We start from the raw sequence: 26274 nt of genomic DNA on the forward strand, positions 1-26274 counted from the left end.
TTAAAATGTTGGCATAAGTTTATTGGAAATTTGTTTTACACAAATGAAAAATATATACCAGTATATAACATATGGATCAGATGCAACTGGACCCACAGGATATGTTGAAGTGGTGATTTCTTGTCTCATTGGTGTTGACATATTGTTCAGAAAATACTGCAAACATCCTGGTTGCAAAACTCCAAAATATCTAAGGAATATCGTTAGAAAATTGTCAGAAAGTATTTATTTATTTATTTGACAAAATAACAACGATTTGTAACATTTTCCATTAAAGCCTGGGCATTTGTAAAACACACAATATGCACTCTCATTTAAATCAGTTCAAGTTAAGTTCACAATCCTTTCTATCAAGCAACGTTATAGAAATAGTGAAGAACCGTCTAAGACAACTTCCCACCTGTGTGTGTGCAGTTGAAGACTGCTTCAGCTTGCCTGTAGAACTCCTCTCCAAGGATAGTGTGGTAGTCCATGTGGCTCGTGTGGACCAGGCAGCGGGTGGAGTCTTTGAACAGCAAATCACTCTCGCCGTATTCCTGAGACTCAAACAGTTGAAACTCCGAGTCTGGATGGGCTACCAGGGTTTCCTGAGGAAAGGGAGAGTTTTATTTCATTATTGCATTGCCTTTGCCTTGCTGTTCTTATATTTTCAAAGGGAAACATTATCATTTACGTGTAAAGGTAATGAAATTAAAAGGTGATAGTCTTGATCTTTTGACCACTAAACTGACCTGAGACTTCATGAGAAAGTCATAAATGCGGGTGGTGAGAACAGGTCGGGTCATGACCGTATTGGGTGGCACTGCGCCCAGATTGCAGTTCTGCCAGTCAGAGAGTGGGGCTCTGCCACCCGTCCCACAGAGTAGCTCAAAGTCCCAGACCAGCCAGCCCTCTGCCCAGCCAGTCATGTTCAGCTCTGCCCAGAGACACACACTATCCTCAGACACAGCAGGCACACCAGTGTTGGATGAGAGCAGGACGTTAAAGGCAGGGAAGCACAGCTTCCAATTAATTAAATTAGGTTGAACTAGAGATCTACAGTACATGTGTGGTGAAATTGTTAGTGAATAATAAATTAATGTCCACTTCTAATTTCCAAGTGGCTCTGAACAATCTATGTGTGAGCTAGAATTCAACATGGAGATAGAAGAGAGACAACATGAGATCAACAACACAAAGTGTGATGCTTACGCTTGATATTGTTTTCCAAATTGTGATGCTCCAGGAAAGCCACATCTCCGTAACTCTTCCCGCTGGAATCTCCCACAAGGCACCTGCAGTGAGACCAACATCGAACAATGAAGGGGCACTACACCGACTGGCAAAAACGCTATAGAGGAGAAGTCGCAAGAATTTGCTCACCTCAAAGCACCCATATTTCCATAGTAACGTTCATTGTGGTTGTCGGCACAACGTTTAGTAGCTGCCTCCTCTGTTCCTCCCATGCAGACCTTACAGAGGTTATCCCGAGCGCCAGGAAGGCATCCCTTCCAGAAGACCTTAGAGTATACTTATAAAAACACTGTACTTTACAAAAACTAGTATTACAGCGGCTGGTTCATCAACTATTTCTGCTGTGAACGATATGAATGTTTGTTATGAATGAAAACTTGAAACTGTTATGAAGCTAAGTATTTATATTTCCAGGTACATTTTCATATTATCTGTTATATTATGTAATACATTTAATGTTTTGTATATAAAGCAGGATTTGTATTGCACAGACTCCCACACAGAGCATTCCACAATAACAACATCTACAGTAGGCCTACACACAAAGTTTGTTTGTAAAAAGCACAGCTTCAAACAGATACCTTGGTTAGGGTTGCTACAGCTGGAGCTGCTGTTGTGTTCGTGGCTGAGGGGGTGTTTTACGGGGAGCAGCCAGCCTGCAGGGCTGTACATGTGGCCGTGGCACGAGCGCCGCCCCCCCAGGTTCCCCAGAAACACATTCTTGCTGGAGCGCCGCACCAGGGCCACAGCCCACACGGGGGGCATGTCTGCAGGGACACAAACCTGTTCAGTCAGGCTCACTGTGGGCTGCTCAACATTAGCATTCCAACATAGTCATCTTAAACTACCGTAACGCTAAATGATTTGCAAAGTCAACACTCAAAACAAAAATTTGGGGAAATAGTTCCATGACCCACCCTCAGTCTCAAAATGAGTTGATCCCTCAGGTGGTTCACACTTCTCTCCTTAAATGTATAAATATGTGCACAAACAGTTAACATTGTACAAATGTACAGAAACACCCATGCTAACACAGAGAAAAACACACCAGCCATTTTAGAAAGGAAAGTATGCTGACACACAACTATTCATGGATGTCATATTCCGATGGGTTACCATAGTACTCTGTCACCACAGGAACAAGACCACACCTCCCAGCAATGAAGGTGTGAGTTGCATCCAGTGAAACAGCATCCACTTCATCTCTCTGTGGACACACCAGAAAACAACTGTTCACATCAGAGGTGACACAATTTGCAAGTTTGTTAGAACAGAAACATACATACATAGAGGTGTCAATTGAAACCTTACCTGTACAGAGATATATTACATATAAAGAAGAGATACTTAAGGACATATAACAGGAAGATATTTGGTCCCTCTGATTTTCGGCTTCTGTTCCAAGAATCATAGAAGTTCTACAGTAGATGGGACTGATGGGGCTTTTTCAGCATGCCCCCCCTCCCCACACATACACACACACCACCACATTCCCTCAATGAAACCCCTTCACCTTAAGTAATACTGGTGTCACAGTGAGAACTGGGGTTGAATTTTGGACAGTAGATCTTACTACACCTTGATCTTTTCGATGCAGTCGCTCATGGAGGCCGCCTTCACACACACCAGAGGGTCCGACTTGATGCTCAGGGCCCAGCGCTCGCACTTCTTCTGCTCCGCATGGCTGATGCAGCACCAGCGCACCACACTGTCCTCAAGAGAACTACCTGCACATACAAACAAATACCAGCGCACCACACTGTCCTCAAGAGAACTACCTGTACATCAAGAGAACTATGTAAAGTGATTATTGCGTACTTGAGAGCATAGAGCACCGGAGTGAAATTCCTTGTTTGTATATGCAAATCTGGCCAAAAATAGCTGATTCTGACTGAGAATGAGATAACATGACAGTAGCCGGAAAAGTTGTGGGTTTGATTCCTGGCTGCCACCTTTGTGCCCTTGAGCAAGACACTTAAGGCCCGAGTTGCTCTGGGGAGACTGGCCCTTGTAATACCTGACACATGTAAGCCGCTTTGGATAAAAGCATCAGCCAAACACATAAGTAAGAACCTTCGTGTCCCAGGCCTTTCAGGAGGGCAACGTAGTCCAGGCCCAGCACCTGACTGATGTCCATGTCGTCAGGGAGGATGGCCAGCTTCTCAGTCACATCCTTGAAAAGCAGGTCACTGGAGCCAAATGGCTTTGAGTCAAACAGCTGGAACCGCTGCCTCTCCCTTCCTCGCAAGCCAAACGCCATCTTACATATTCAAATACAAAGGTAATACTTACATATTATAATCCATGAACTGGTGCCATTTTTTTTTCAGACAAAAGAACACATTACTACACAGACTACATATTATACTAAAAGCTCTGTATTATGATGTCAGATGCAGACGAATGTGTTAAGCAAAGTGTACAGATTTGGAATCACTGTAAAATGTAAATAATACATGATCTCGATCAATCTGTTTTAAAACATATCATAGATTTATTCTATCTGCATTTCAACCTACAAACTGTACAGCAAGCATTGAAACACACACACCACTGATGCTGTGAGGAATTTGCGGGCGATCTTGCGGTAATTCACACGTGTGACAACTCCACCTCCAGGACCCCTGCCCAGGTTACACCTTCTGAAGTCACTAAGAGGAGCAGTTGAGCCGTCTGTACAGAGCAACTTGTACTCCTCTCTCTCACTTTCTGAGCAGTGAAACAGACCAAAGTGGACATGATGAATGAGAGAGAACAAACAATTGCATGCAGAGAGGCAAATGTTTAAATACAAATACTTATCATAAATGTCTTCAAAATATATGAACATATTAGAATATATGAAAGGGAAATATAGTAATAATAAATATATAAATGGCTTAGAATGTCCATGCACTTTATTTTGTTATTGACATAGGCAGAACTGTACAGTGTTCTGAATTGTTTGCAAAAGTAAACTATTTTTACTTACATTTTATTAACATGATTGTGTCTTCATTAATTTTAGAAATACTGATATTATAGACTTAAATTGCAATATATCGCCTTTCACACAGTATCAAAATATATTGCAATAAATTGAATTGTAACCCATATATCGCGATATGTATCACCAAATTCTTGCCAATACACAGCCCTAGTATTCTATTCTTTTACATTACACTATCTTGTGTACAGTTCTGCCTATGTCAATAACAAAAAAAAGTGCATGCATGTAAACCATAAATAATAATAATAAAAAACAATACTATGTTTTTGAAAATTTTATCGATTTTTTTCTTACACCCCTAGAGGATACTAACCTTCAATAGTGTTCAGGGCAGTGTGGTCCACAAAAGCCACCTCTCCTGCTCCTGTCTTTAAACATCTGAGAGGAGGAAACACATGAAGTTGTACACTAAACACAGTGTATACCAATTATTCAGTATATACCTTGATATAATCCTCATAACATGGAGACTCTACAAAAGATTTCAACATCATATTAGATTTCTGTGTGAAGGTGAATATGCAAGTATATGGGATATTCTATATATGTAAGAAATGGTTCTAGACCTAACCTGAGTGCCCCTTGGTTGTTATAGAAGGGCTCACTGTGAGACGTTTCACAGTGAAAGTTGCGATGGCGGACGTATGACCTCTGACCTTGGCAGAGGCCACACAGCTTGGGTGTTAGGGAGGCCGCCCCTGGCACACAGCTGCCGCTGAAGAAGTTGCTCACCGCTGGCAACACACAAAGGCCAAAGACATGCAGGTTTCAGAGTGTGTTTCCAATCACATTAACCCTCATCAGGCATGTAGAGGACACTGCAGCTGCATCCAGTCACTGCTTACAAACTCTACACTAAAACTACATGCGTCCCAGCAGACTGATGCTTGAGTTTGTGTTTGCTGTATTTACGCAGAGTGGTGTGTTTGTGTGTGTGTGTGCATGTGTGTGTGTTACCGTGGCTGAATGGCTGGTCCTCGGCCCAGGGCAGCAGGTTGCGGGACATCAGATGTCCCAACGGGAGGCTCCAGCCGGCAGTCCAGCGAGCCCCGCTGTGGCAGCTCCTGCGGCCCTGCAGAGACCGCATGTCCAAGCCCTCGCTGCTATTCTTCACTACAGCCACCGCAAGGATACAGCCACCTTTCGTCCGCACAGACACACAATCACAGCATAGCATGGATGAGGGACTTGAGACAAGTACAAGCACAGTTGAAACAAGGCAGTGCAGTTAGCTACATCATGCCGAAAAAACAACTGCAGATCTACAAGGAAGGGAGAGAAAAAAGACCCAGAAAGAAATTGAGTATCAGATTTCTTAATACTCTCTTGTTAGATTGAAATTTTGTTAAAAAAATGTCATGATAAACAAACAAGCACCATCACTGTAGATTTCTTTGGCTACGGCAATGAGGCCGAACTGCTTAACAGCAGTGTAGACTTCCCCTGCATCCAATGTCACCAGGTCGGCACGGTTCGCCTAGAGGAAACCAGGAAGATTTGTAATCATAATTTAACAGGTCAGTGAACTTCCCTCAGAGGAAACCATTCAGACAGACAGAGACAGAAAATTAGATGCTGCCAGACAGATGTGTGGAAGACTGTTCCAAGATGGTCTGTACTTATTTGTCTGTTATCTGTGTCTCTCTTGCAGTGATGTACGTGTTGATTGAAAGCAGCTGTGAGCGGTACCGATGCCTTAGATAACTTCCCCCCAGTAAATTTACATGTACATTTAGTCATTTAGCTGAGGTTTTTATCCAAAGCGACAAAGGAACCATCAAGGCACAGTGCAACAAGAACATATTAGTGCAGTGAAGTAGTGAAGTACTCGCAGAGAATCGGGTGACAGTTCTAGTTGAATTAAGTTAAGGGAAGCAGAAGAGGGATAGTCTTCTTGGGAACTAATTAAGCACTAGATTAAGCAATAAGCATGTCCACTTGTTAGTAGTGCTAAGAGAGGAGGTACTCTCGGAAGAGCTGGGTCTTCATAAGTTTTTTGAAGATAGAGAGGGACGACCTTGCTCTGGTAGGAACTGGTAACGTGTTCCACCAACGGGGTGGTGAGAAAAGTTTGGATTGCCTTGAGTGTACAGGTGTCAGAGCCAGATGTCAATTGGTTGGGAAGTTGATCAGATCTGATCTGACTGGGTGGGTGGGGGTACAAAAAAGGAAGGACAAGGAGACGGATGTTGACAGACAAACGGGCAGATGCAGAGAGATGGTACTTTGCAGTGTGCACACATTTTGTGAGAGGAGGGAGGAGGGAGTCTGACCCTGATTTTGTCAATGCAGTCAGCTGTACTGGAAGCCTTCACACAGGACAGCCTGGCGAAGGCAGCCACGGCCGCTGGAGGAAGGACTGCCACCAGGGCCTTGGACAGCTCCGCACACTTCCTCTGCTCGATCTCGGACACTGTGCACCACCTCATCTTCTTACCTACAATAACAAACATTTGAATGGATTCAAGCTTATCTACAGTATTCATAGAAATTCACCCTCAGGTTGCACACTCAACATATTTACGTGTAGAATAGGCTACCTGTGAGTGAGTGAATGAGAAATGCATTACTTCTAAGAGTAGCCTATAGAAATCCCTAATGTACTCCTGTAGACCAAAGAGATTTGCAGAAGGAAGTAGTCTAGGGGGTTCATATACTTCACCAACCGTATAAACGACACGTGAGCAGGCTCGGACTGGTAATCTGTAGGCCTACAACTGGGCTAACTGTGTTACGATCGCGCCCCCCTGCCCCACCCCTCAAGTGGATTTGTCCAAGCAGCCGCTTGGTTTGTGGGGAAATATAGCCTACGAGTCCATGCATGGTAGCCTAGGCTATATAAGTGCCCTCCGCTGGCTGGTGTTCACGTCATCGCAGTTTAACCGTAAACAGCAATCAGAGGTGTCTAATTTTATTCCATAAATATATTGTTTTTATAGACGTAAGTTGCACGCGCTACGAAGAGCTTCCATTTACTGCACCATGTAGGCTACTGTAGTGCGGTTTGTCTGTCAACATAAAAAAAACTCCGGGTACCTACAATTTTCGCACAACTTGGTGGAAAAGTGTAGCACAGGTTAAAGAAAACCTATTCATGTTTGGACTCAAAAGGAACTTCAAAGTATTTCCCATATAGTAGCCTTTTAGCTCACAACGACAGTGAAAGTGGAACTTGGAAAGTGGAAGTCTCTCCACCGAGTGTTACATTAGATGCACGTAAAAAGTATCAACTAGTAACGAAGGTAGCCTAATTTTGCAAAATGAGATGACGGCACACAAACTTGGGCAAAAACGTTTAGTATACACTTGTGGTGATAGCCTACAGTTAATGTGAATCTGACTATAACCAATGTAGAAGATTTGCACCAAATAGGCCTAACTGTGGTTGTGTTTCTACCAGGGGCGTCACTAGACCTTATTCACTGGGGCACGTGCCTTAGTAAAAGTCTCCAGTGCCCCAGTAAAATTCTAGCGTGGCTCTAGCTGGAAACGGCATTCATGAGCGCATCTCCGTGCCTGCTTTAATCATGGCTCGAGCCGGTCACTACCAGCCAATAAAAAAAAACAAGGAATAAAGAAAGGGGCCATAATAGCCAATCAGGAAATAGCACCTATGTAGCTGGCTAAGATTGAACGCAACAACCAATGAAAATCGTTCACATGATTCTTCCGAGTGTTTTGTTGTACTGCACACACATACACTGTGGAATCCGCTGGAGCTTGTTACATCAATTTGAGCATAGAGTAAGTCGTCCCCTGTTTAATGTTACAACAAATTCACAACTTGTTTGACAGAAAAAATGACAAGTTGATCGCTGTTAGAGAGTGTTACCCACCTAACTAGCATCTGTTTTTCAATGCTTAGCGTTATTGTAGCCTAAATTTAGCAACAGTTTACCAGCTTGTGCTCTCTCCCTCACACACACACTCACACCATGCGTAGGTTGCATGCACACATGCGGACAATTAATAAGGATTTATACGTATACTGTAGAGAGAGTCCTTTAAAAGTAGCCTATACTGTTTGTGAAGCTGTCCTACTGTAAAACTAAACATAGCCTTCTGATAAACTATTCAGAGATGGACATCAGAAAATTCTTCCTGAACAGAGGCAGAGGGAGAGGAACAGTGAGGAGGATGAGGGAGGTATGATAATTTTGCCCACATTAACGGTAACATTAAGATTTATGCTGCTAATAGCCAGTGCTGTGATTTGATCAATGGTTTAATGGCAAACTTAAATAAGTTTGCTGCATTTGCAAATGTAGCCTATAATAATATACACAGAATCAGAGTAGCCATCTGTGTAGATTATTATAGGCTACATTTGCAAATTATCACCAAAAGTCAGTATGAAGGAGGCTTTAGTAGGCTATTTAAGATACAAAGAACTGCAGTATTGCCAGGATGTCTATAGGAGGGAAGTATATCTTGGGATGGGAGGGAAGTATATCTCAATTTTGACTAAAAATAAGCTTCCCTTGTGTTAGTAGGAAAGCCTATTAAATTCATGCAGTGAGTATAGGCCTACTTATGCCTATGTGTTTGGATGTTGCTGGATAGTGGCTGCTACAACAATTGAGGGAGAGAGTGCTGGAGGAGGAGAAGGAGGAGGAGAAGAAGGTCGAAGAGAGGGGAGAAAGAGCACAGGCTGGGCAGTCCAATACCAGGCAGGAGGAGGAGGAGAGAGACAGGCAAGAAACGGATGAGGACATACTAGGGGCTAGACGTAAAACTATTCAGAGTATGGAGGAGGATGTCTGTGACCTAGGGGAGATATGTGATGGTCCAAATCAGGCTAGCCATTTATTTCATATTGCGCGCACAGTTATTATTATTTTTTTTTTAGTGTATTGGGAGTTGGGGGCCTGTGCCCCAGCAAAGCTCTAGGTCTAGAATCGCCCCTGGTTTTTACAACATGTTGGCACAAATCGTAATTTCTGTCAACTATGACGAATATGGATTTGGAATTCTAAATGCAGTTTATTATGCTCAATGCAGCTCATTGCACTTCTAATGGAGGGTGATGTGGTACAACATAATGACAGAGCTAGGCTTAAGGCTACAGTAGAATGCAATAGGTGCAGTGATGGCTCATGATGCAATACAAGGAACAATCATAGCCAGAATTTTGTTTAAAGAAGACAAAGGGTCAAAGTCTGGTCAATTGTGATATAAATGCTGTAACTTTAGGCTTAGGCCTACTCATTAAAATCAACAGAGAGCCCACTACCTGTATATTGTAACCCAAAACTTAAAGACATGTAAAGGCTACACAGTGCAGCTACTGGCCATTTTGGTGCCCTAACTGGTGAAATACAGTATTAACCTAAGTATGTCATCATATGGCCAACTATAAAGATGTAATCTGCCTGTTCCCAGGGATGGGTAGTATTTCTGAAACATGTAATATGTGTTTCAAATTCTAAATAGTATTTTGTCCTTTGTATTTTATTGGGTTGAAGGAAATGGCTCTGTATTTTGTATCAAAATACTTTATTGGTGTGTATTTCGGTCCAGTAGTGGACCGGTCCAGGAGAAAATGGCCAGGGCTGAATTTTGTTCCCAGTCCGACCCTGCACGTGAGTTTATAATCGGGTACATTGATCGTCAGCGAAATTACAATGATCTACATTGGACAGTAAGTAATACGAGATGTGTACAGAAAGGATCTTAAACAGGTTTTTATTCGATTATTTCAAACCATGTAACGTTATGCAGAAGTTACGATTTGTAGCATAAACATTTTATAAACAATTACGAAACGTAGCAAAAAACTTAAAAATCACACTACAGCATTACAGAATGAATACAAGGCTTCTCACTCACCCGAGGTCTGAGAGGCGCATATGACAATGATTACAATAACACACGCAGCTTTCATGATGGAGTTCGCAGGAAAGTAGTACTGAATGCGTTCGCAGTTTATCGCTTGCAAGATATATGGAGTCCCATGGAGACTGGAGGTAAACTTGGGCACCTAACCATATCCTGGATCCACGACAGATGGCCGTGATCAAATTCAGATCTCTTCAGTGAAGAATAAAGTCTCGCTCAAGTGTATGCCCTGCTTCATTCACTTGTGGCTCAGGTTTTCAGATTGGGGCAATGGGCGCATCTGGAAAGCATTAAACCGATTCTGTCACGCGGACTATTGTCGTCCAAACACTTGCCAGTGAATTCAAGATTACCTAAAAAAAGACCTAAACTAGGACGCAGATATAACACGTGAAGTCATAAGCAGAGCAAGAATATGCTATGGAGCAAGTAAAAATGCCTATTGACACCAATCAATTCCATTGTGATACTGCTTGGACATTTTATTTTTGCAAGTTGCACTGACACAATGACTTACATAAACAAGTAGAAGTATCAAAACAAATATATAAAACTAAGGCACTTCCATGTTATTTTTTGTTCATTTTCATGATAATTTAACGAGTGTTTGTTCCCACAGAATGCTTTCATAGCCAATCATTTTCCCTCATAGCCAGCTGTCATTTAGTCCCAGTTCCAGTTGTCACAGCAGGACAGGTGAGGTCACAGGTCAGCCTGCTTCAGGGTACCAAGTCAAAGTCATGTTTCCGGGGTGACACGCTTGAGGAGGCCCTCGATGCTTTGGATGCGGGCTGCATGGCGTACCATGGCTGGTTTCTGCTTGGCCAGATGGTCAGACACATTCTCTATGTTCACCTCCAGCTGAAAAGAACCACATCAACATCACAGTTAACCTGTGTGCACCTGCTAAATATCACAAGACACAACTCTATTAAGACAAGATGTAATTACAATGTTACTAGTTTGGCCTAAATTTTAACACTTCTGTTAGATGCTCCTCCTAGGTATGCTTTTCATTTTGGACACAATTTTAACAACCCTCGTCAACTATTACAATTGAACTGATTAGTTCAGATTTCCATGGCTGCAGCCTGCAGACTTATGGATCCCCCCCCCTCTCCGGTAGGAATGCATGTCAAATTTGAGCCACCCGTGACTTTGCTGGACAGCATTAGCACAGCAGAGCTCCAGACAGACACACAGCTCCAGGCGTGTCTTCTAGAGGGTCCCATCATTGAATCTCCCTACCCCTCATCATACTCCGGGTATTCTAGTGGAGCCAGATTAAACACTGCCACCAGGTAGTGGAGCAGTTGTTCTTAAACTTTTTGTCTGGCGACCCCCCAAAAAAACATGGACCAAGTCTCATGACCCCCCTTCTCTTTAACTGGGGGAATTTGGTATTGAAATGTTGCAAGATGGGCATTGGAAGCAGAGTCAGAAAATGTATTCTCTCATAGGTAGGTTATGTCAACACAAAAGGCATTAATGTCAATGGCAGCCTTTGACTAAAAGCCTTTAAAATAATGTCTTTATTCATTAATGCAAATCATTTCACGACCCCTCCAATATTTTTGATGACCCCCCTGGGGTTCCCGACCCCTGGTTTAAGAACCACTGTAGTAGAGCACCTGTCTGAGTGGAGACTAGTAAATCTAGTCTAACAAGGCCACTGACCTGTAATCTACTGGTCAATTTTGACAAGGTAACTAATGTACTTGCATGTGTGAATTACTATACTTACTTCCCCTAAACTAATTATGCCGACTCACTTTTAATGTAAAAGTCTGCATGTTTGGCAATGGTGACCCTCACCTCTTTCAGCTCTTGCTGGACACTGAAAGTCTCTGAAGCCTCCACTTCACTTCCTGTTGTCTCCAACCAGCTTCTGAGCACCTGCTCCTGCTTCCGCCAAGCCCTGAGTCCACACACACACACACACACACACACACACAAATTCATGCGCCACTTTCACACACTTTCCAAACTCATTGTAAAACTTCATTCCTCCACAGAATATTCTGATATTATCAGTCTGACATTTGTTGCATGTTTGCAGTGGCTTGTGGGTAAGTGAGCAAGGTGACGTACTGGAGCTGCTTTCTGTCGCGCTGGTAGCGCTGCATGTCCAGCTGGATGCTGATGAGCTCTCGTGTTAGGGCCGCTGTCTGGAGAGCCTTCTCCTCTCTCCTCCGCTGCTGGTCATCTTCATCCTCCTGCTTGGACGTATCCTGACACACACCTGCAGGGGTGTGGACAAGAGACAAAAGACGATAATACCATCCCACAGCAGATCTAACCAAAGAGCAACAAGCTCAGTCAGTACATCTATTTTATGTGAATGACTGACTCCGACTTCAGAGCAAAGAGAATTTTATTATGTGGCTACCTTTGGTGAACTCAGGGCTAAAAGCAAGGAAAATGTATGTACCTGAAAGTTCTAAGAAATGTTCAAAGCTATTTTATATAATCATCAATTTTCAAATCTTTAATGGCCCTGTCCCATGCCTGAATTCAGGCACAGTGCCTGAGTACTTAAAGCCCTGTAAACTGTATGAGTGCTAGAAAGGTTATCTGGAGTGACTCCTTAAAGGTTTGTGTGGTAAAGGCTGGTACTAGTTTTGGACATACCTGGAGGAGATGGCTGTTTGTTTAAGTGCATGTGAGGCTCCCTCAGTCTCAGCCTGAAGTCCTTTTCCAGAGAGAAAGAGTGTGTGTATGAGAGAGTGTGTGTGAGAGAGAGTGAGAAAAGAGAGAAATAATACAGTGAGTGTCCACACAAAATTAGACAAGTGTGTGAAACAAACATTCAGAAAAATTCTTTGTGGAAAAAGATGTGGAGGAGGCAGTCACCATGGCCTGTGTGTGGGGAGCCATAAACATAGACGGAGGCAGCAGCACGTCACTGCTGGCATCTGGTGTTGGCTGAGCAGCTGATTCCTGGAAGGCGCTGGCCACAGGAGTCGCAGGCAGAGGGAGGTAGGACAAGGAGACGCCCGAGGAAGACCTCACAGGGACTGGCAGGGTGCAGTGTGGAATAGGGACAGAGTTGGCCCCGACCGGGACACCGTCAAGAGTCAAGGGCGCAGAGCCTGGAACAACATGAGCAACGCTGGACATTGTTGGCACAGGGGTTGGCATGGTTCGCACATGAGCGTGGAGGACTAGTGCTGAGGGTGTAGGGTCCTGATCTTCATCAGCCTGGCGAAGTGAAGTTGGCTCAGCAGAACAGAGGGGCCTCTGATTACTGGTGGAAAAGGAGAGTGTCTTTAAAGTGAGAAGTTGAAACTCTTAAGATTTAGGCTACTTGATATGATTGCTCTGATGGATGCAGCCTAAAACAGGGTTGGTGCATGCAAAGCAAGACCAATCAAAACATTCATCCAGGAATGTCGGCTAGCAATTAGTCAGTAAAAGTTAACTGAAATTCTTTTTGTACAGGTAGTGTACAGGTTACTTTATTCAATTTGTAATAAATGTAAGATAAATTTAAGATAAATTAAAGGTGGATTAAGTAGCACAATTAAATTACAATTAAAGTTACATACTAACCATTTTCTTTGGGTTTTATAGGTATGACTATAGCCTTTTGACAACAAAGATTATATTCTACCTTGAAGGATATTTAAGTGATTTATGTAAGCCTGGGTCATTTGAGTGTTTTTTAACCATTATATGTCCTGTTGGCTTTTTGAGGACTTGGTGGGCCTAGGTGTGATTGTGTCTGAATACATCTGAGCATGCTCAGTACCCGTCCTGTGGATGGCTTTTCTGCTCTTCTCCATGCAGATCAAGAAGAAAGCTTGGTGTCCGTGGTGGAATCCTGGAGGATCTTAAAAACAAACTACAGAGACAGACAGAATGACAAGAATACAATGTGGGCACAGCAACCTTGAACTTTGACCTTTGAACTCCAAAATCGAATCAGTTCATCTTTATGTATAATTGAACATTTGTAACAAATTTAGAGCATGTGCCTTAAGGCGTTCTTGAGATCTCGCTTTCACGAGATTGGGGTAGACAGATGGGCGGACAAACAAACCCAAAAACATATTGCCTCCAGTCATGGCTATCGCTGGCAAAAAAGAAGATAGGTAAACAGGTACACAACAGTTGGCATGGTAACCACCATCACTCACAGCTGTTCGGTGACTGAATCTCCCAGCCCCCTCTCAATGTGGGTGAAGTTCCTAGGCTGGTGCATTGGCGTTGCAGTGACCCTCTGGACACCCATACAGGTTGGGGTCTGGACAGCACTTTGGGCAGAGGACCTGCTAGCTTCAATAGACCCCAACCCTGGGAGGCTGAAGCTCACACTCTTCTTAGGCTTCGTTGGTTTATCGATGTCCGTCTGCTCTTGGCCGGAGAGTGCCCGCTGCTTCCAGCGAAGGGCACATCTCCTCACCACAGCCTGGACACGACGGCAACTCTGCTCACCCAACAATCAGAAAGGTGCAACACCTGAATCAAATATGGCTGCAAGAAATTCCACATCTCACTTAACTCTTAAAATGTGTCATATGACTATATCTGTGGTTACTACTTCGATACTTACCAGAAGTTTTTAACCTTATAGTGCAAATTAATTCAAGGTTTTAGCTAAAGCCTAAGGTGGTAAACAGCCCCAAACACACAAAGATCTTGAGAGATGAAGTCTTGAAGCTGAAGGCAAAATGAAGTGCTTTCCCTTGTGTGTAGCAAAGTGAAGAGCAGTTGTCCCACTTGCCCTCAAACCCCTTGTCTACAGAGCAACAATGACAAATTCTGACCACAACGCAAAAGAGTGACACTCATTACCATGTTGACAGTAGGGGTGGGAATTGCCAAAAATTCGATTGCGATATTTGGGCCATGATGCGATATTATTGCGATTCTTAACACATTGTGATTGATAAGTATTGCGATTTGATTCTGTGATATATTGCTATTCATGTCTCCCATATTATTCAAAGGCATTACAAAAAATAAGGAAAATAAGACTGTTCAACTCACATTAAATGTCACATTTAATTCTGTGAACAACATTATCTTTTACACTTAGGTGCCTTGAAGTCGACGTTTGCAGCGTTGACTTGAAGCCGACGGTGGGGGCTTAAAACACCATTGAGCGTTAAGTGTCTTGCTCAAGGGCACAACAGTGGTGGGCCGTGAAAAGAACCCAGAACTAGCCCAGCTCGTTAGCCACTATGCTAGCATCGCCCCCCATATGGCCATGTGAGCCCAAGCTGAGACACACCTGCTCCTGGCTTTGCTGTGCGAGGCTGGCGGAGAAGCGGTCCATGTGCTCTGCGTAGGTGAGGATGTGAGTGATGCCTTCCTTCAGCAGGACCCCCCGGTAGACTTTAGAGGCTGCAGCCAGACGCTGCTGCTTCCTCTGTCTGTCTGATGCCCACTCCCGCCAGGCATCCAGCACCTTCACACACGCGCACGCACACACGCACGCACGCACACACACACACACGCAGGCACACACACACACACACACACACACACACAGCATGCAAAACCGCTAAAAACATCTTTAAGGCAACTAAAAGTTAATTTTCACATTATCGTCAAGTAGCTTAGTGTTTGCATTAGCCCTTGGCACAGTTACAACATGCTGACCAGAACTCTATATATTCAAACAATTCAACAAAAGGAATTGTGTAATACACAGTGTTCTGAAGACCCACTACAGTATTTTTATAGACAGGCAATACCTTGGCCTGCAAGTTCAAGGACCAGTGCCAGAGAGCCTTCTCTGTCAATTCCGCCTCTCTCCGGCTGTTCTCCAGCTGTGGAACAGTGCACACACACACACACACACACACATACATACACACATATGTAATATATTTGCATATCTGAGCAATGTGTGTCTTGCCATCTCTACTTGGATCACAAAATCACTTCTACACTCTCTCCGTAGAAAAAGAATAGAGAGGTAACCTAGTACAAGATTCTACTCAGTATGTGGATGAATAAGAGCAAAATGTTCATTCCGAGGCGTCATGATGGATGTGGAGTAAAACAGATGATAAAACAGGGAGAGCTGCTGTGCGTCTCCAGCTCACCGCGTTTTTCCAGCGGGTGAAGAAAACACGATTGGTCCTCTGCCTCAACACCCAGATGCCCTTCTCTTTCATCACCTTCACACACACACACACACACACACACACACCCACAGACACACACAGACACACACAGACACACACACACACACACACAGTGTGTGCCAGTCATTGATAAGCATGCAATCAAAAACACAGAAATCCTCAGTACACTGTACTGTAAGGATCTACATCCCAACTTTTATAATGATAAAGACCACATTAATGGGCAGGTCACACATATCATGTACATGTATTTTGCATGCATAAGTAATGCTTTATATCTGCGTTCATATGGATCAAAAATACACACAAACACAACCTGATGCAGATTCTGCTGTTGGTGCAGTATGCTCCATGAGCGGAGGCATTTCCGGAGCAGCGTTTGGCCGTGGAGGTAGCCGGCCTTCTCCATGCTGGCCCTCTCCAGCCTCACCTCCCTGCTTCGCTCTCTCCATCGCAGCAGGGCCACTCGCAAGCGCCCTGACCACCAGAATGGAACAGGGGACACAATAAATGTTTTAAGAGTTTTTTTTTTTTTTTACTATTTATAGTAACAGAACAGAATATACTCAATACATAACATAACATATAAACAAATCAACAAATGAAAGTGTTAATCTAAATGAACGAATGAAATGAACAATTAAGAAATGAAAGGGTTAATCCAAATATAACCAAAAGTATCAAAGGAAACTGCATATAGTTACAATAATAGACATCTAATCCCACTTATAAATAGCTTAACCCCCCCACACCTTTGTTCAGTGCAGTTTGGGCCTCTGTCAGCACCATTCCAAAATGCATGTGACGTGCATTCCTCTCAGCAGTGACATGTCGCCATGCCAACACCACCTGGAAGAGAACCGACAAATATTACTAGCTGCTACAAGCTACAATACAGTTTCATGAGGCAAGACTGCAACTGATTGATTAAAAAATGCACAGGGTGAGGCAGGATTTTAGATATAAACAAACACTGCACAAATAATAATATAACAAATTACAACTAAATACTGCTGAACAATACTGCTAAACAAAAGTAAACAAACATGAACTCAGTCAATCTTGTGTCAAAGTGTCTAATATACTACAGACAACAGGCAGCTTCAGATATTTCTTACTTTTGCCATGAGGTGGCGTCGGTGGTGAAGCACTGCTTTCCCCTCAATGCTTCTCTCCTCAGCCAGCAGGGCAGCGTTTCTCCTCCAGAGAAGCAAACATCTTCTGCAGGATACACAACAGGAATGCAATATTTCACCAATTTTCTTGCATCAAATGCATTGAGATCAATAGCAGCTGTGGTGCATTAGCCATGCTTAAAAAATGAAACAATGTTCAAGTTGTATATAGGTGTCTACAGCAAGCCAAGTCATTATGGCATTGATCACTACTATTTATTTACTACACTACAATAAAAAGATGGTAAAGACACACAAAACATTGCTAAATATATATTCATTATTTGACACACAACTTGTCAAATGATAAAATCATATTAGCCAGTATGTGTGTGTGCATGTGTGTACACCATGGTTTACTACCATGTACCTTAGCTGTTGTGTCTGTTGGCACCTAAAGGACTCCTCAGCACGACTGTACACCTGCTGAGTCTGAAGGTGGTGATCCTAACACAAACACATAACATGAATGATGAGTTATGACGATCCACCACCAGATCGCTAAGACGACTAACGAAGTGGGTTAAGGGTTGGGAGGTGGTAAATGTGTGTGTGTGAGAAAGATTGTGTGTGTTAAAGTCTTACCTTCCAGGCCTGTAGTGACTTAGCAAGGACCCCGTGGTTGTGATGTTGCTCAATCTGCCCCAGTTTCTGATTCTTCTCCCTTCTCCTTTCCACAAACTGACACACGGATGTGCACAAATAGTAAAAGAACTTGAGTTACAAGATTTCCTCTTGCTTCCCCTCCAATGTCTTTAATATACTAATATAATATACTAATATACTAATATACTTTAATAAACTGGTCTACCATACCTTACGCCAGCAGTTCCAGGCTCGCCAGACAAGATGAAGGTCACCATGACGACTAGCAAGCTCTTCTTGTTGTAGACTATAGCATAAAAAAAACACACATCAAGACTCATATTCTCGAGAAAAACATAATTTAACTACAGTGCGTTGGACCACTCAATAAAACTAGACAATTACTGTAATTTTTGAACTGTAAGCAGCCAGAGGTGGAAAAGTCCAACCCATGTATTGGTTCTACCTGTTCACTTCACACAGGTGATCTCACCAATTAGCTGATATACCTGGCTGAAGAGTTGTGCTATACACTGTAGATATATGGTAGGACTTTTAATTTCTGAAGCTGGACTTTCCCACCTCTGTAAGCAACCATCTTTAAGCATATTACAGTGGGATGAAAGAAACTCATTCCTTCAGCCTCCTAGTGATCATGACGGTTGCAACACAACCCAAGATGGGCATTCAGCACTGTGAGACGTTGGATGTTGTCTCTCTGCCCACCTGGTCCGGATGTGCTGGCTCCTGGCCCTCCACAGGCCGATGGCGCTCCGCAGCAGAGTGTGACTGTGCAACCGGTCAGCAGCTGTGCATCTCACCCGCTCCTGTGCCTGCGTGCCAGCAGCTTTACGCCACCGCTGCCACCCACGCCTCACACACGTGTGCTCTTCATGCAGCACCGCCTGTGGACACGAGACCAAGTGAGTGTGTGTGTGTGTGTATAGGTGCATATGGACACTCTGCCACTGTGTGTTATAATGCTAGTCAATTTTTTTTCGAAATGTTGCACACATCAACAGAATAGGTGCTGGACCCAAGGCAGTGCAATATAAAAAAAAGTATATAGAACGCCACACACTGTAGTTTCCTTTTGATCAGCCAGTAAGTATCTCTTGTGTACTGTGCACATAACCCAAGTATTTTATTACCGTTCTTTCTGCTAGTCTGTTCTCCTTCTGCTCCTCCGAATGAGTCCACCATGTGTAGAATGCCCATGAGCAAACACGCTGCCTGCATGAGTAAACCACAGAACTTACAACAATTAATGACTATACCATTAAGAATATGTATAGGTTTGAATGTTATAGTGTATATTAAGGTTGCAGATTAGCTGTGTGCTTGTGCATGCAACAGTAGAACTAACTGGTCAAATAGCTGGGCTTCCTTTCTTCTCTCTGTATATGTCCTCCTGTGCACGGTGAACTCTACCCAGGCTCTAAAGCAATGAGGAAGGATACGCTTGGCAAACCATGCATCAGCATGCTGATCCAGAGCCTACTCAGATAGACAAGCAAAATATAGTTAGCACAAAACACAGACATACAAAACCGATAAATTATTTACTTGTGCTGTTTTGTGTCTGCAAATATATCATGTGTAGACAGCAGGCAAACGGTATGTGTACAAACAGAGGATCACCTTTCTATTCAAGCGTTCCTTGAGGCGTTCTCTCCAGAGATTCAAGTGTTGCCTTAGTACGATGATGCTAGAGAATGAACACAGAATGAACACATGCCTGTAAACACAAATAAAGCCCCACTGAGCCTGAGCTTGCCTGTGAGTGTACCTGTGGTAATGATGGGCTATGTCAATCTGAGGTTGTAGCTGGCTGTCCTCCAACTGTTCGACACGTTGCTGCCACAGTCTCCATGACCTACATATAACCTTCCGCGAGACACAGAGGGGTCAGTGCTCAGTACAGTTTAAAAGGACACAAAACGTGGCCATCATAAACACTTGGATTTAGATTTAGAAAACATTGGGCCAGTTTAGACCAGGTGAAAATCAAGGTCTTACAGTCTGATTGTGGTGCTGGAGGGCCAAGTGATTGTTGAGGCGGTAGGTTTTACACTGTGAAACATTCATGGACAGTCCTCTCATGGCACCTCTCTGTAACAGACACAGAGTGAAAACTTCTTTTAAACTTATACTTCTTTTATAAAATTTTCATCTACGGTATGTACAATATATGCATGTCTTTCAAGTGGAGTGCTATTTTCTTACTGACCAGAAGATGGTGCTGGTGATGTTGAGTAGCAGACTTCCACCTCTCAGCTTCCTCTGCTTGAATTCTGATGCCTGAACACACACATCTCTCAGGAAACTAAACAGCAGATCGTGGATATTCTTCATTGTTTCCTATGGTTTCTGCAGCTATGTCAACTAGTTGCACACAGGCCAAGACAAAAGTACAGCCTAAAAAGCCATCAGACCATCTCAGCAGCATCCTGAACAACACAGATTGACAACAGATCATTTTGAGACAGATACAGCAAAAGGGAGATAGTGATTGACTCTGTGAAAGGGGGGTGGGGGGGGGCGTATATCATTGAAAGGATACAATGTCTCCACTGCCCAAGAGCCCAGCGCTGGATGCCAAGCTGTACCCGCTGTTTGAGTGCCAGCTGCAGCTCCCTCTCACTCCGCTTGCTTTGCCACTCTCGGAGCCACCTACTCCAGTAGCGCCGGGCCAAAGTACGGTGCCATGCACCGTCAGCTTCAGCTACAAGAAACATCACTGGGTGTTAATAAGTGCATGCTTTTAACTACAGAGCAGTCAGTTCATCAAGCGCTTAGATAATCAAACTAAAAACAAAATGCATAAAAACACACAGGAGCCCATTCTTAGATATTAAAGTCTGACTCACAAAATAACTTGACCAAAGATTAATTACTTTCAAAAGAGAAATAGACGTTAACCTCAGCAAACCTCAGATTTTATTGTGATGTTTATTACATAATATATGTCTTTGTACCAGTTTCTCATCTCAATTTCAAAAGGTATGCACTGTTTCCTACCCTTAGGCTGCCTTGTGGCTTGGCAGTGCTGGGTGTACATTTGCCAGCGGATGATGGCTTTCCTGCACAGACTCCTACAGGCATGCAGCCGAGCTCTGGCCTCCTGCTCCCTCCACACCTGGGCCTGGAGGCCCCGCTCTCTCCACTGCAGCCACACCTACAGGAAAACCACACAGTAGAGCCACTGGCCTGCTCAGACACTCACAAACACCTTAGCATGTGTGCTGAAGCACACGAAAGCTAATTCAGGCACAGTCACAGTCACAGTCACAGTCGACTATAGAGACAAGTTTGCAATCACATTAACAAAGCAAAAATACACATATTCTGCTTTTCACATATGAGGAAGCAGCAATCCAGACTTGTAATATAATGCATGGGAAAGGTGCTTTGAAATCAGATTGCTTGCTTAAGCTTGGCTGGGTTCATGGCTTCATTTGTGAGCACCTGAAGACATATAATGCAATATGATCTTCAGGCAGTCGCTGTTCTCAGTAACAACCCAACTCGATATAACTGTCAACTCTTGGCTCTTCTAGCTTGGGCTTGGTGTCATGACAATGTGAACTTACACATTTCTCCGTAACAAGCATATGTTTCTATTGGCCCAACGTTAACGTGAGTAAAAGCAATGGACACAATATTCTTGCACAAATGGTCCTCTTCTGTAAATATGCAATTAATTCCATTCATGATACAGCACAAGAAGGATTCATTCTTAGAATTCATTCAATTCAAATTCATTCAAATGACCTTGCAGACCTCCTGTCTCTCGGTCATAAGTGACACCTTAAGAACCACTGATGTAGAAAGCTTAACCACAAAACATTTTCTCTTAGAAGAAAGGAATGCTATCGTCATTCACTGAAATACTCACTCTGCTCTGTAGAGAGTAGGCCCAGTGTTGAAGAGCCTCCTCCTCCTGCTGCTGCTCAGAATATCGGCGTTGAAGAGCACATCTCCATGCTGCCCACATCCGCCTCCAAAACACATATTTACACAAACATATGAAATGTAATAAAACACTATTAAATGGACCACTAAACATAACTTTGAAGAAGTAACTATCTATTACAGGGTTTTGTCTACATAACATTAAGTCTTAGGTGCAGCGGACAACAGGGATGACCTGCCAATAAACAAGATTGGGATGAGTATTGTGTGATTGGTGGAGTGTGATCATATACAAATGCTGTTCTAAAATGTAGTTGAGAACACAATCTTCTGAATACCAGAGAAAACCCTTAATCCGTGCAGACTGATTAAGACTGATTTGAAAACACTGACTGGAGAGTGTTCACAACTCAGGCCACTCATGACTCCCACACGGACATTGATTCATATGCCTCCACCGTTTTGGACTGTATCAACTCCAATATCAACAGTGTCACCACCCTCAAACGGATTACAACTTTCCCTAATATGAAGCCATGGATGAACAGTGAGGTCAGACTCCTGCTGAAGGCACGATACATCAGATCAGGTGATGCTCATCCAGGGCTGACCTGAAAAGGGGCATCAAGAAGGCCAAGCTAAGATTGAGGATCATTTCCTGAGGATCACAACCACAAGCTAAGATTGAGGATCATTTCAAGAACAACTCTGACCCCCGACGCATGTGGCAAGGCATCCAGGCCATCACAGATAATAAAACTACTAACTCCACCTCCCCTGTCACCGACACCTCCTTGCCTGATGAGCTGAACCACTTCTATGGCCGCTTTGATAGGGACAACAAGGAGGTGGCCATCAAGGCAGATCACCAGCCCCTCACACTCTCCACCACCGATGTGTGTGCGGCACTGAGCAGGACTAATGCACGTAAGGCTGCTGGTCCTGATGGTATCCCCGGACGCATACTCAGGGCCTGTGGTGTGCAGCTGACTGAGGTTTGGACTGACATATTTAATCTGTCACTAGCCCAGGCGGCTGTTCCCGCGTGCTGTAAAAAAACACCTCCATCATGCCAGTGCCAAAACACTCCACTGCAACAAGCCTTAATGATTTCCGTCCAGTTGCACTCACCCCCATCATCATGAAGTGCTTTGAGAGGCTGGTCCTGGCCCATCTCAAGACCTGCTTATCACCCTTACTGGACCCCTTCCAATTCGCCTACCGTCAGAACAGGAGCACAGAGGATGCCATCTCTACGGCACTTCACTCTGCCCTGTCCCACCTTGACAATAGCAACACCTATGTGAGAATGCTGTTCATTGACTTTAGTTCAGCATTCAACACCATCATCCCCTCCAAACTGATCACCAAACTCAGTGAACTGGGCATCAATACCTCCCTCTGTAACTGGATTCTGGACTTCCTAACTAACAGACCTCAGTCTGTTAGGTTAGATAATCACACCTCCTCAACCATCACCCTGAACACCAGTGTACCACAGGGATGTGTGCTGAGCCCTCTCCTCTACTTCCTCTTCCGTGCAAGGGGAACTCAAAGTCAACCTGAAGGAGGCTAAGGAGGACTACAGAAGGAAGGTGGAACAGAAGTTGCAGGAAAACAACATGAAGGAGGCATGGGATGGCATGAAAATGATGGCATGAAAACTGGCCTGAAGAAGAGCAGCAGCTCTGTGGAGGGGGACCTGGACAGGGCGAACCAGTTGAACCACTTCTACAACAGGTTTGACTGCCCTGCTCCAGCTCCAATGGGAGTGGTCTGTCCACTACCCCCGGTTGACTCAGGCACTGTTCTTGTTTGCGTGCCTGCCCTACCCCCACCTCCCAGCCTCCCAGTCTCTCCAGCTCTGCATCCCGGTGACACCCAACGACCTAAGCCACAATCACCTCACGCCCTGCCCCCGCCTGACGCCTCCTTGCCTGTGCCTGTCGAGGCGTCCACGACTCTGGCAGCCTTGACAGGGACATCAAGGAGGTGGTCATCCCCCAGCCCCAGCCTCCACCACCACACCCCCTCAATACCAGTGCAACACTCACCTCCACCATCACAGGCTATCGTACCCCCACCATCACTGGATATTGCCCCCCTCCCCTCCCCTTACACCCCCCATCATCACAACTAATCAAGAGAGCTAAACTAAAAAAACTGCACACGAATAAGGCAGCGGGGCCTGACAGACTGTGTCCAAGGCTACTCATGGCCTGTGCTGCTGAACTGGGGGAGCCACTGAAGCACATCTTCAATCTGAGTCTACGCCTTGGACAAGTTCCAACACTGTGGAAGACATCATGTCTCACCCCTGTCCCTAAAAAGCCACATCCTGGGGAAAGTGGGCGTGGACGATGCCATCACTTATCTTCTACACAGGACACATTCTCACCTAGACAAGGGGAAAAGTGCTGTGAGAATCATGTTCTTGCAGTTGGGTGTGGACGCTCACCGGTTGCTAGGTTACGGGGACGCTGGCGAGACACGCCGCTCTGTCTCGCATCATGTTTTTGTTTGTTTTTATGTAATGTTCGTAATTTTATGTAATGTTCTGTTATTTTTTTTGTATTTATTTGTCAAGTTAAATGTTTTCACCTTTTATTTACGTTATTTTCGATAGTTTTGTGTTATTCTTGGTCCTTTTTTCTGGCTGATAACTAACGGTAACGTTAGTTTCTATTCTACTGGGCTGAGCTGGGATGAGCTTGCCTTGACTAGCCGTCCCTCTTCCATCTGACGCTGCACATCCTCTGTCTGGACTCGTCTGGACGGAAAGATTGCTCAGGCCAATGGGCCTACTCTGCGAGAGATCTGCAGCTGCCACGACCACCGAGCTGCGGCTGACCTGCGAGCTGCCATAACGTTAACGTATAGCCTCTGACGCTGGGTGCCTGCAGTCTGGATTGAGTGCTGACGTGGGGAGCTCTGATGGCGACGTCGGGAGCCATGAAGCAACAAAAGGTCCTTGCTAAAGCCACCGAGCTGCTGATCAGCAGGAAGATCGCCCATCATGACTTCAGACTGCTGTTCTTAAGGTGCTCTGCTCTCCAGACTGAAGAGCAGACAGAGTGAAAGAACTTTGTTGGTCTTGCATTGGCAGTTTCACACGGGTCATCATTGCCTTTTGGACTTTTTCAGCCGGTTGGAAATTGGACTAATTTTAACATGATTATTATTATTTTATTTATTTATTTTCAATTTGCTGTGTTGTCTGTCTTGTATGTCTTAGTGTCACGGGAACGCTGGCGACTACGCCGCTCCGTCCGGCATCTTTTGTGTTTGTTATTTTTAAATGTGGTGTCATGTGGTGTCAACGCTGGCGACTACGCCGCTCTGTCTGGCATTTTTTGTCTTATTGTCTTTTGTTTTTTGTCAATGTCTTGTATGTGGAGCGCTTTGGGTTGCACTTTGTGCATGTTAAATGCGCTATACTAAATAAAACTGACTTGACTTGACGCTCACCTGGTAACCTGGATTACAGATTACCTGACTGAGCGACCACAGTTCGTCAGACTGAAGAACTGTCTCTCTGACACTGTGATCAGCAGCACCGGAGCGCCACAGGGAACTGTGCTCTCCCCAGTCCTGTTCACCCTGTACACATCTGACTTCTGCTACAACACTGAGTCATGCCACATGCAGAAGTTTTCTGATGATACTGCAATTGTGGGGTGTATCAGGAACGGGCAGGAGGAGGAGTACAGGAGCCTGGTGGAGGACTTTGTGCAATGGTGCAAACTCAATCATCTCCAACTCAAAACTTCAAAGACCAAGGAGATGGTGGTGAATTTCCGCAGGTCTAAGCCCACTCTGCTACCAGTCTCCATTGATGGGGTCAATGTTGAGGTGGTAAGCATCTACAAGTACCTGGGTCTCCACCTTTACAATAAACTGGACTGGTTAGCCAACACCGACGCACTCTACAAGAAAGGGCAGAGCAGGCTGTACTTCCTGAGGAGGCTGCGCTCCTTTAATGTGTGCAGCAAGCTCCTCAGGATGTTCTACCAGTCTGTTGTTGCCAGGGTCCTCTTCTATGCAGTGGTATGCTAGGGAGGAAGCACAAAGAAGAAGGATGCGGGGCGACTTAACAGGCTGGTAAGGAAAGCTGGCTCTGTAGTGGGAGCTGAACTGGAGTGAATCACTTCAATATCTGACAAAAGGACCCTGAACAAACTGATCAACATCTTGGACAATGAGTGTCATCCACTCCACAACATTATTGTTAACCAGAAGAGCCTGATCAGAAGAGCCTGTTCTGCTTTGCACAACAGACAGACTGAGAAAGTCATTCGTCCCCAGGGCCATTGAACTGTTCAATGCTTCACTTAAGGGATATATATATAGACTTTATTCTTGCACCGTTGCACTGTTTGACTTACTCATTTGCACCATCACCATGACACTCATTCAGTATATTCAGTTATTTAGTATAATT

At 44.2% G+C, this 26274-nt stretch overlaps 2 protein-coding genes across 7 annotated transcripts in view; both read right to left on the reverse strand.

Moving 5' to 3' along the window:
• zgc:172271 (uncharacterized protein LOC100000381 homolog) lies at window positions 1–10177 on the reverse strand. 3 transcript variants are annotated; one of them, XM_042088464.1, is made up of 17 exons: window positions 10052–10177; window positions 6496–6659; window positions 5600–5699; window positions 5180–5362; window positions 4794–4956; window positions 4536–4600; window positions 3785–3942; window positions 3307–3493; window positions 2812–2960; window positions 2350–2440; window positions 2151–2198; window positions 1815–2000; window positions 1363–1510; window positions 1192–1274; window positions 732–916; window positions 401–587; window positions 1–190 (listed from the first exon to the last, which is right to left on the reverse strand). In XM_042088464.1, the coding sequence occupies exons 1-17, from the start codon at window positions 10104–10106 to the stop codon at window positions 147–149; spliced, it is 2196 nt and encodes a 731-aa protein (XP_041944398.1). In that variant the 5' UTR covers window positions 10107–10177; the 3' UTR covers window positions 1–146. The 3 variants fall into 3 exon arrangements, with proteins under 3 accessions (XP_041944398.1, XP_041944399.1, XP_041944400.1); XM_042088465.1 differs by lacking the exons at window positions 6496–6659; window positions 10052–10177 and adding an exon at window positions 5842–5986; XM_042088466.1 differs by lacking the exons at window positions 1–190; window positions 401–587 and having other exon boundaries at window positions 843–933.
• sfi1 (SFI1 centrin binding protein) overlaps window positions 9892–26274 on the reverse strand; it is a 19762-nt gene continuing 3379 nt past the window's right edge. The window contains exons 6-31 of one of the 4 annotated variants that reach the window (XM_042088449.1): window positions 21817–21919; window positions 20940–21096; window positions 20482–20643; window positions 20149–20219; window positions 19938–20030; window positions 19708–19805; window positions 19560–19626; window positions 19285–19415; window positions 19070–19172; window positions 18645–18823; window positions 18150–18225; window positions 17919–18014; window positions 17704–17780; window positions 17277–17379; window positions 16911–17007; window positions 16466–16635; window positions 16117–16191; window positions 15763–15837; window positions 15297–15473; window positions 14200–14489; window positions 13812–13904; window positions 12914–13307; window positions 12692–12752; window positions 12152–12302; window positions 11876–11978; window positions 9892–10921 (exon numbers count right to left, since the gene is read on the reverse strand). In XM_042088449.1, coding sequence (XP_041944383.1) covers window positions 10799–10921; window positions 11876–11978; window positions 12152–12302; window positions 12692–12752; window positions 12914–13307; window positions 13812–13904; window positions 14200–14489; window positions 15297–15473; window positions 15763–15837; window positions 16117–16191; window positions 16466–16635; window positions 16911–17007; window positions 17277–17379; window positions 17704–17780; window positions 17919–18014; window positions 18150–18225; window positions 18645–18823; window positions 19070–19172; window positions 19285–19415; window positions 19560–19626; window positions 19708–19805; window positions 19938–20030; window positions 20149–20219; window positions 20482–20643; window positions 20940–21096; window positions 21817–21919 — 3325 coding nt within the window. In that variant the 3' untranslated portion in view covers window positions 9892–10798. Of the gene's footprint in view, window positions 10922–11875; window positions 11979–12151; window positions 12303–12691; window positions 12753–12913; window positions 13308–13811; window positions 13905–14199; window positions 14490–15296; window positions 15474–15762; window positions 15838–16116; window positions 16192–16465; window positions 16636–16910; window positions 17008–17276; window positions 17380–17703; window positions 17781–17918; window positions 18015–18149; window positions 18226–18644; window positions 18824–19069; window positions 19173–19284; window positions 19416–19559; window positions 19627–19707; window positions 19806–19937; window positions 20031–20148; window positions 20220–20481; window positions 20644–20939; window positions 21097–21816; window positions 21920–26274 lie in introns of those variants that run through there. The other 3 variants (XM_042088450.1, XM_042088451.1, XR_006031080.1) reach the window with 3 other exon arrangements.

This window comes from Alosa sapidissima, chromosome 4 (assembly GCF_018492685.1).
Source record: "Alosa sapidissima isolate fAloSap1 chromosome 4, fAloSap1.pri, whole genome shotgun sequence".
Taxonomy (NCBI): Eukaryota; Metazoa; Chordata; class Actinopteri; order Clupeiformes; family Clupeidae; genus Alosa; species Alosa sapidissima.

Bases quoted from the DNA above. Each gene is read 5' to 3' on its own strand.
- zgc:172271 (XM_042088464.1), bottom strand. From the start codon at position 10,106: ATGAAAGCTGCGTGTGTTATTGTAATCATTGTCATATGCGCCTCTCAG. The intron at 4,601-4,793 runs GTTAGGTCTAGA...TCCTCCTCTCAG, and splicing joins AACAACCAAGGGGCACTCAG to ATGTTTAAAGACAGGAGCAG. The intron at 1,275-1,362 runs GTGAGCAAATTC...GTCTCACTGCAG, and splicing joins GGAAATATGGGTGCTTTGAG to GTGCCTTGTGGGAGATTCCA.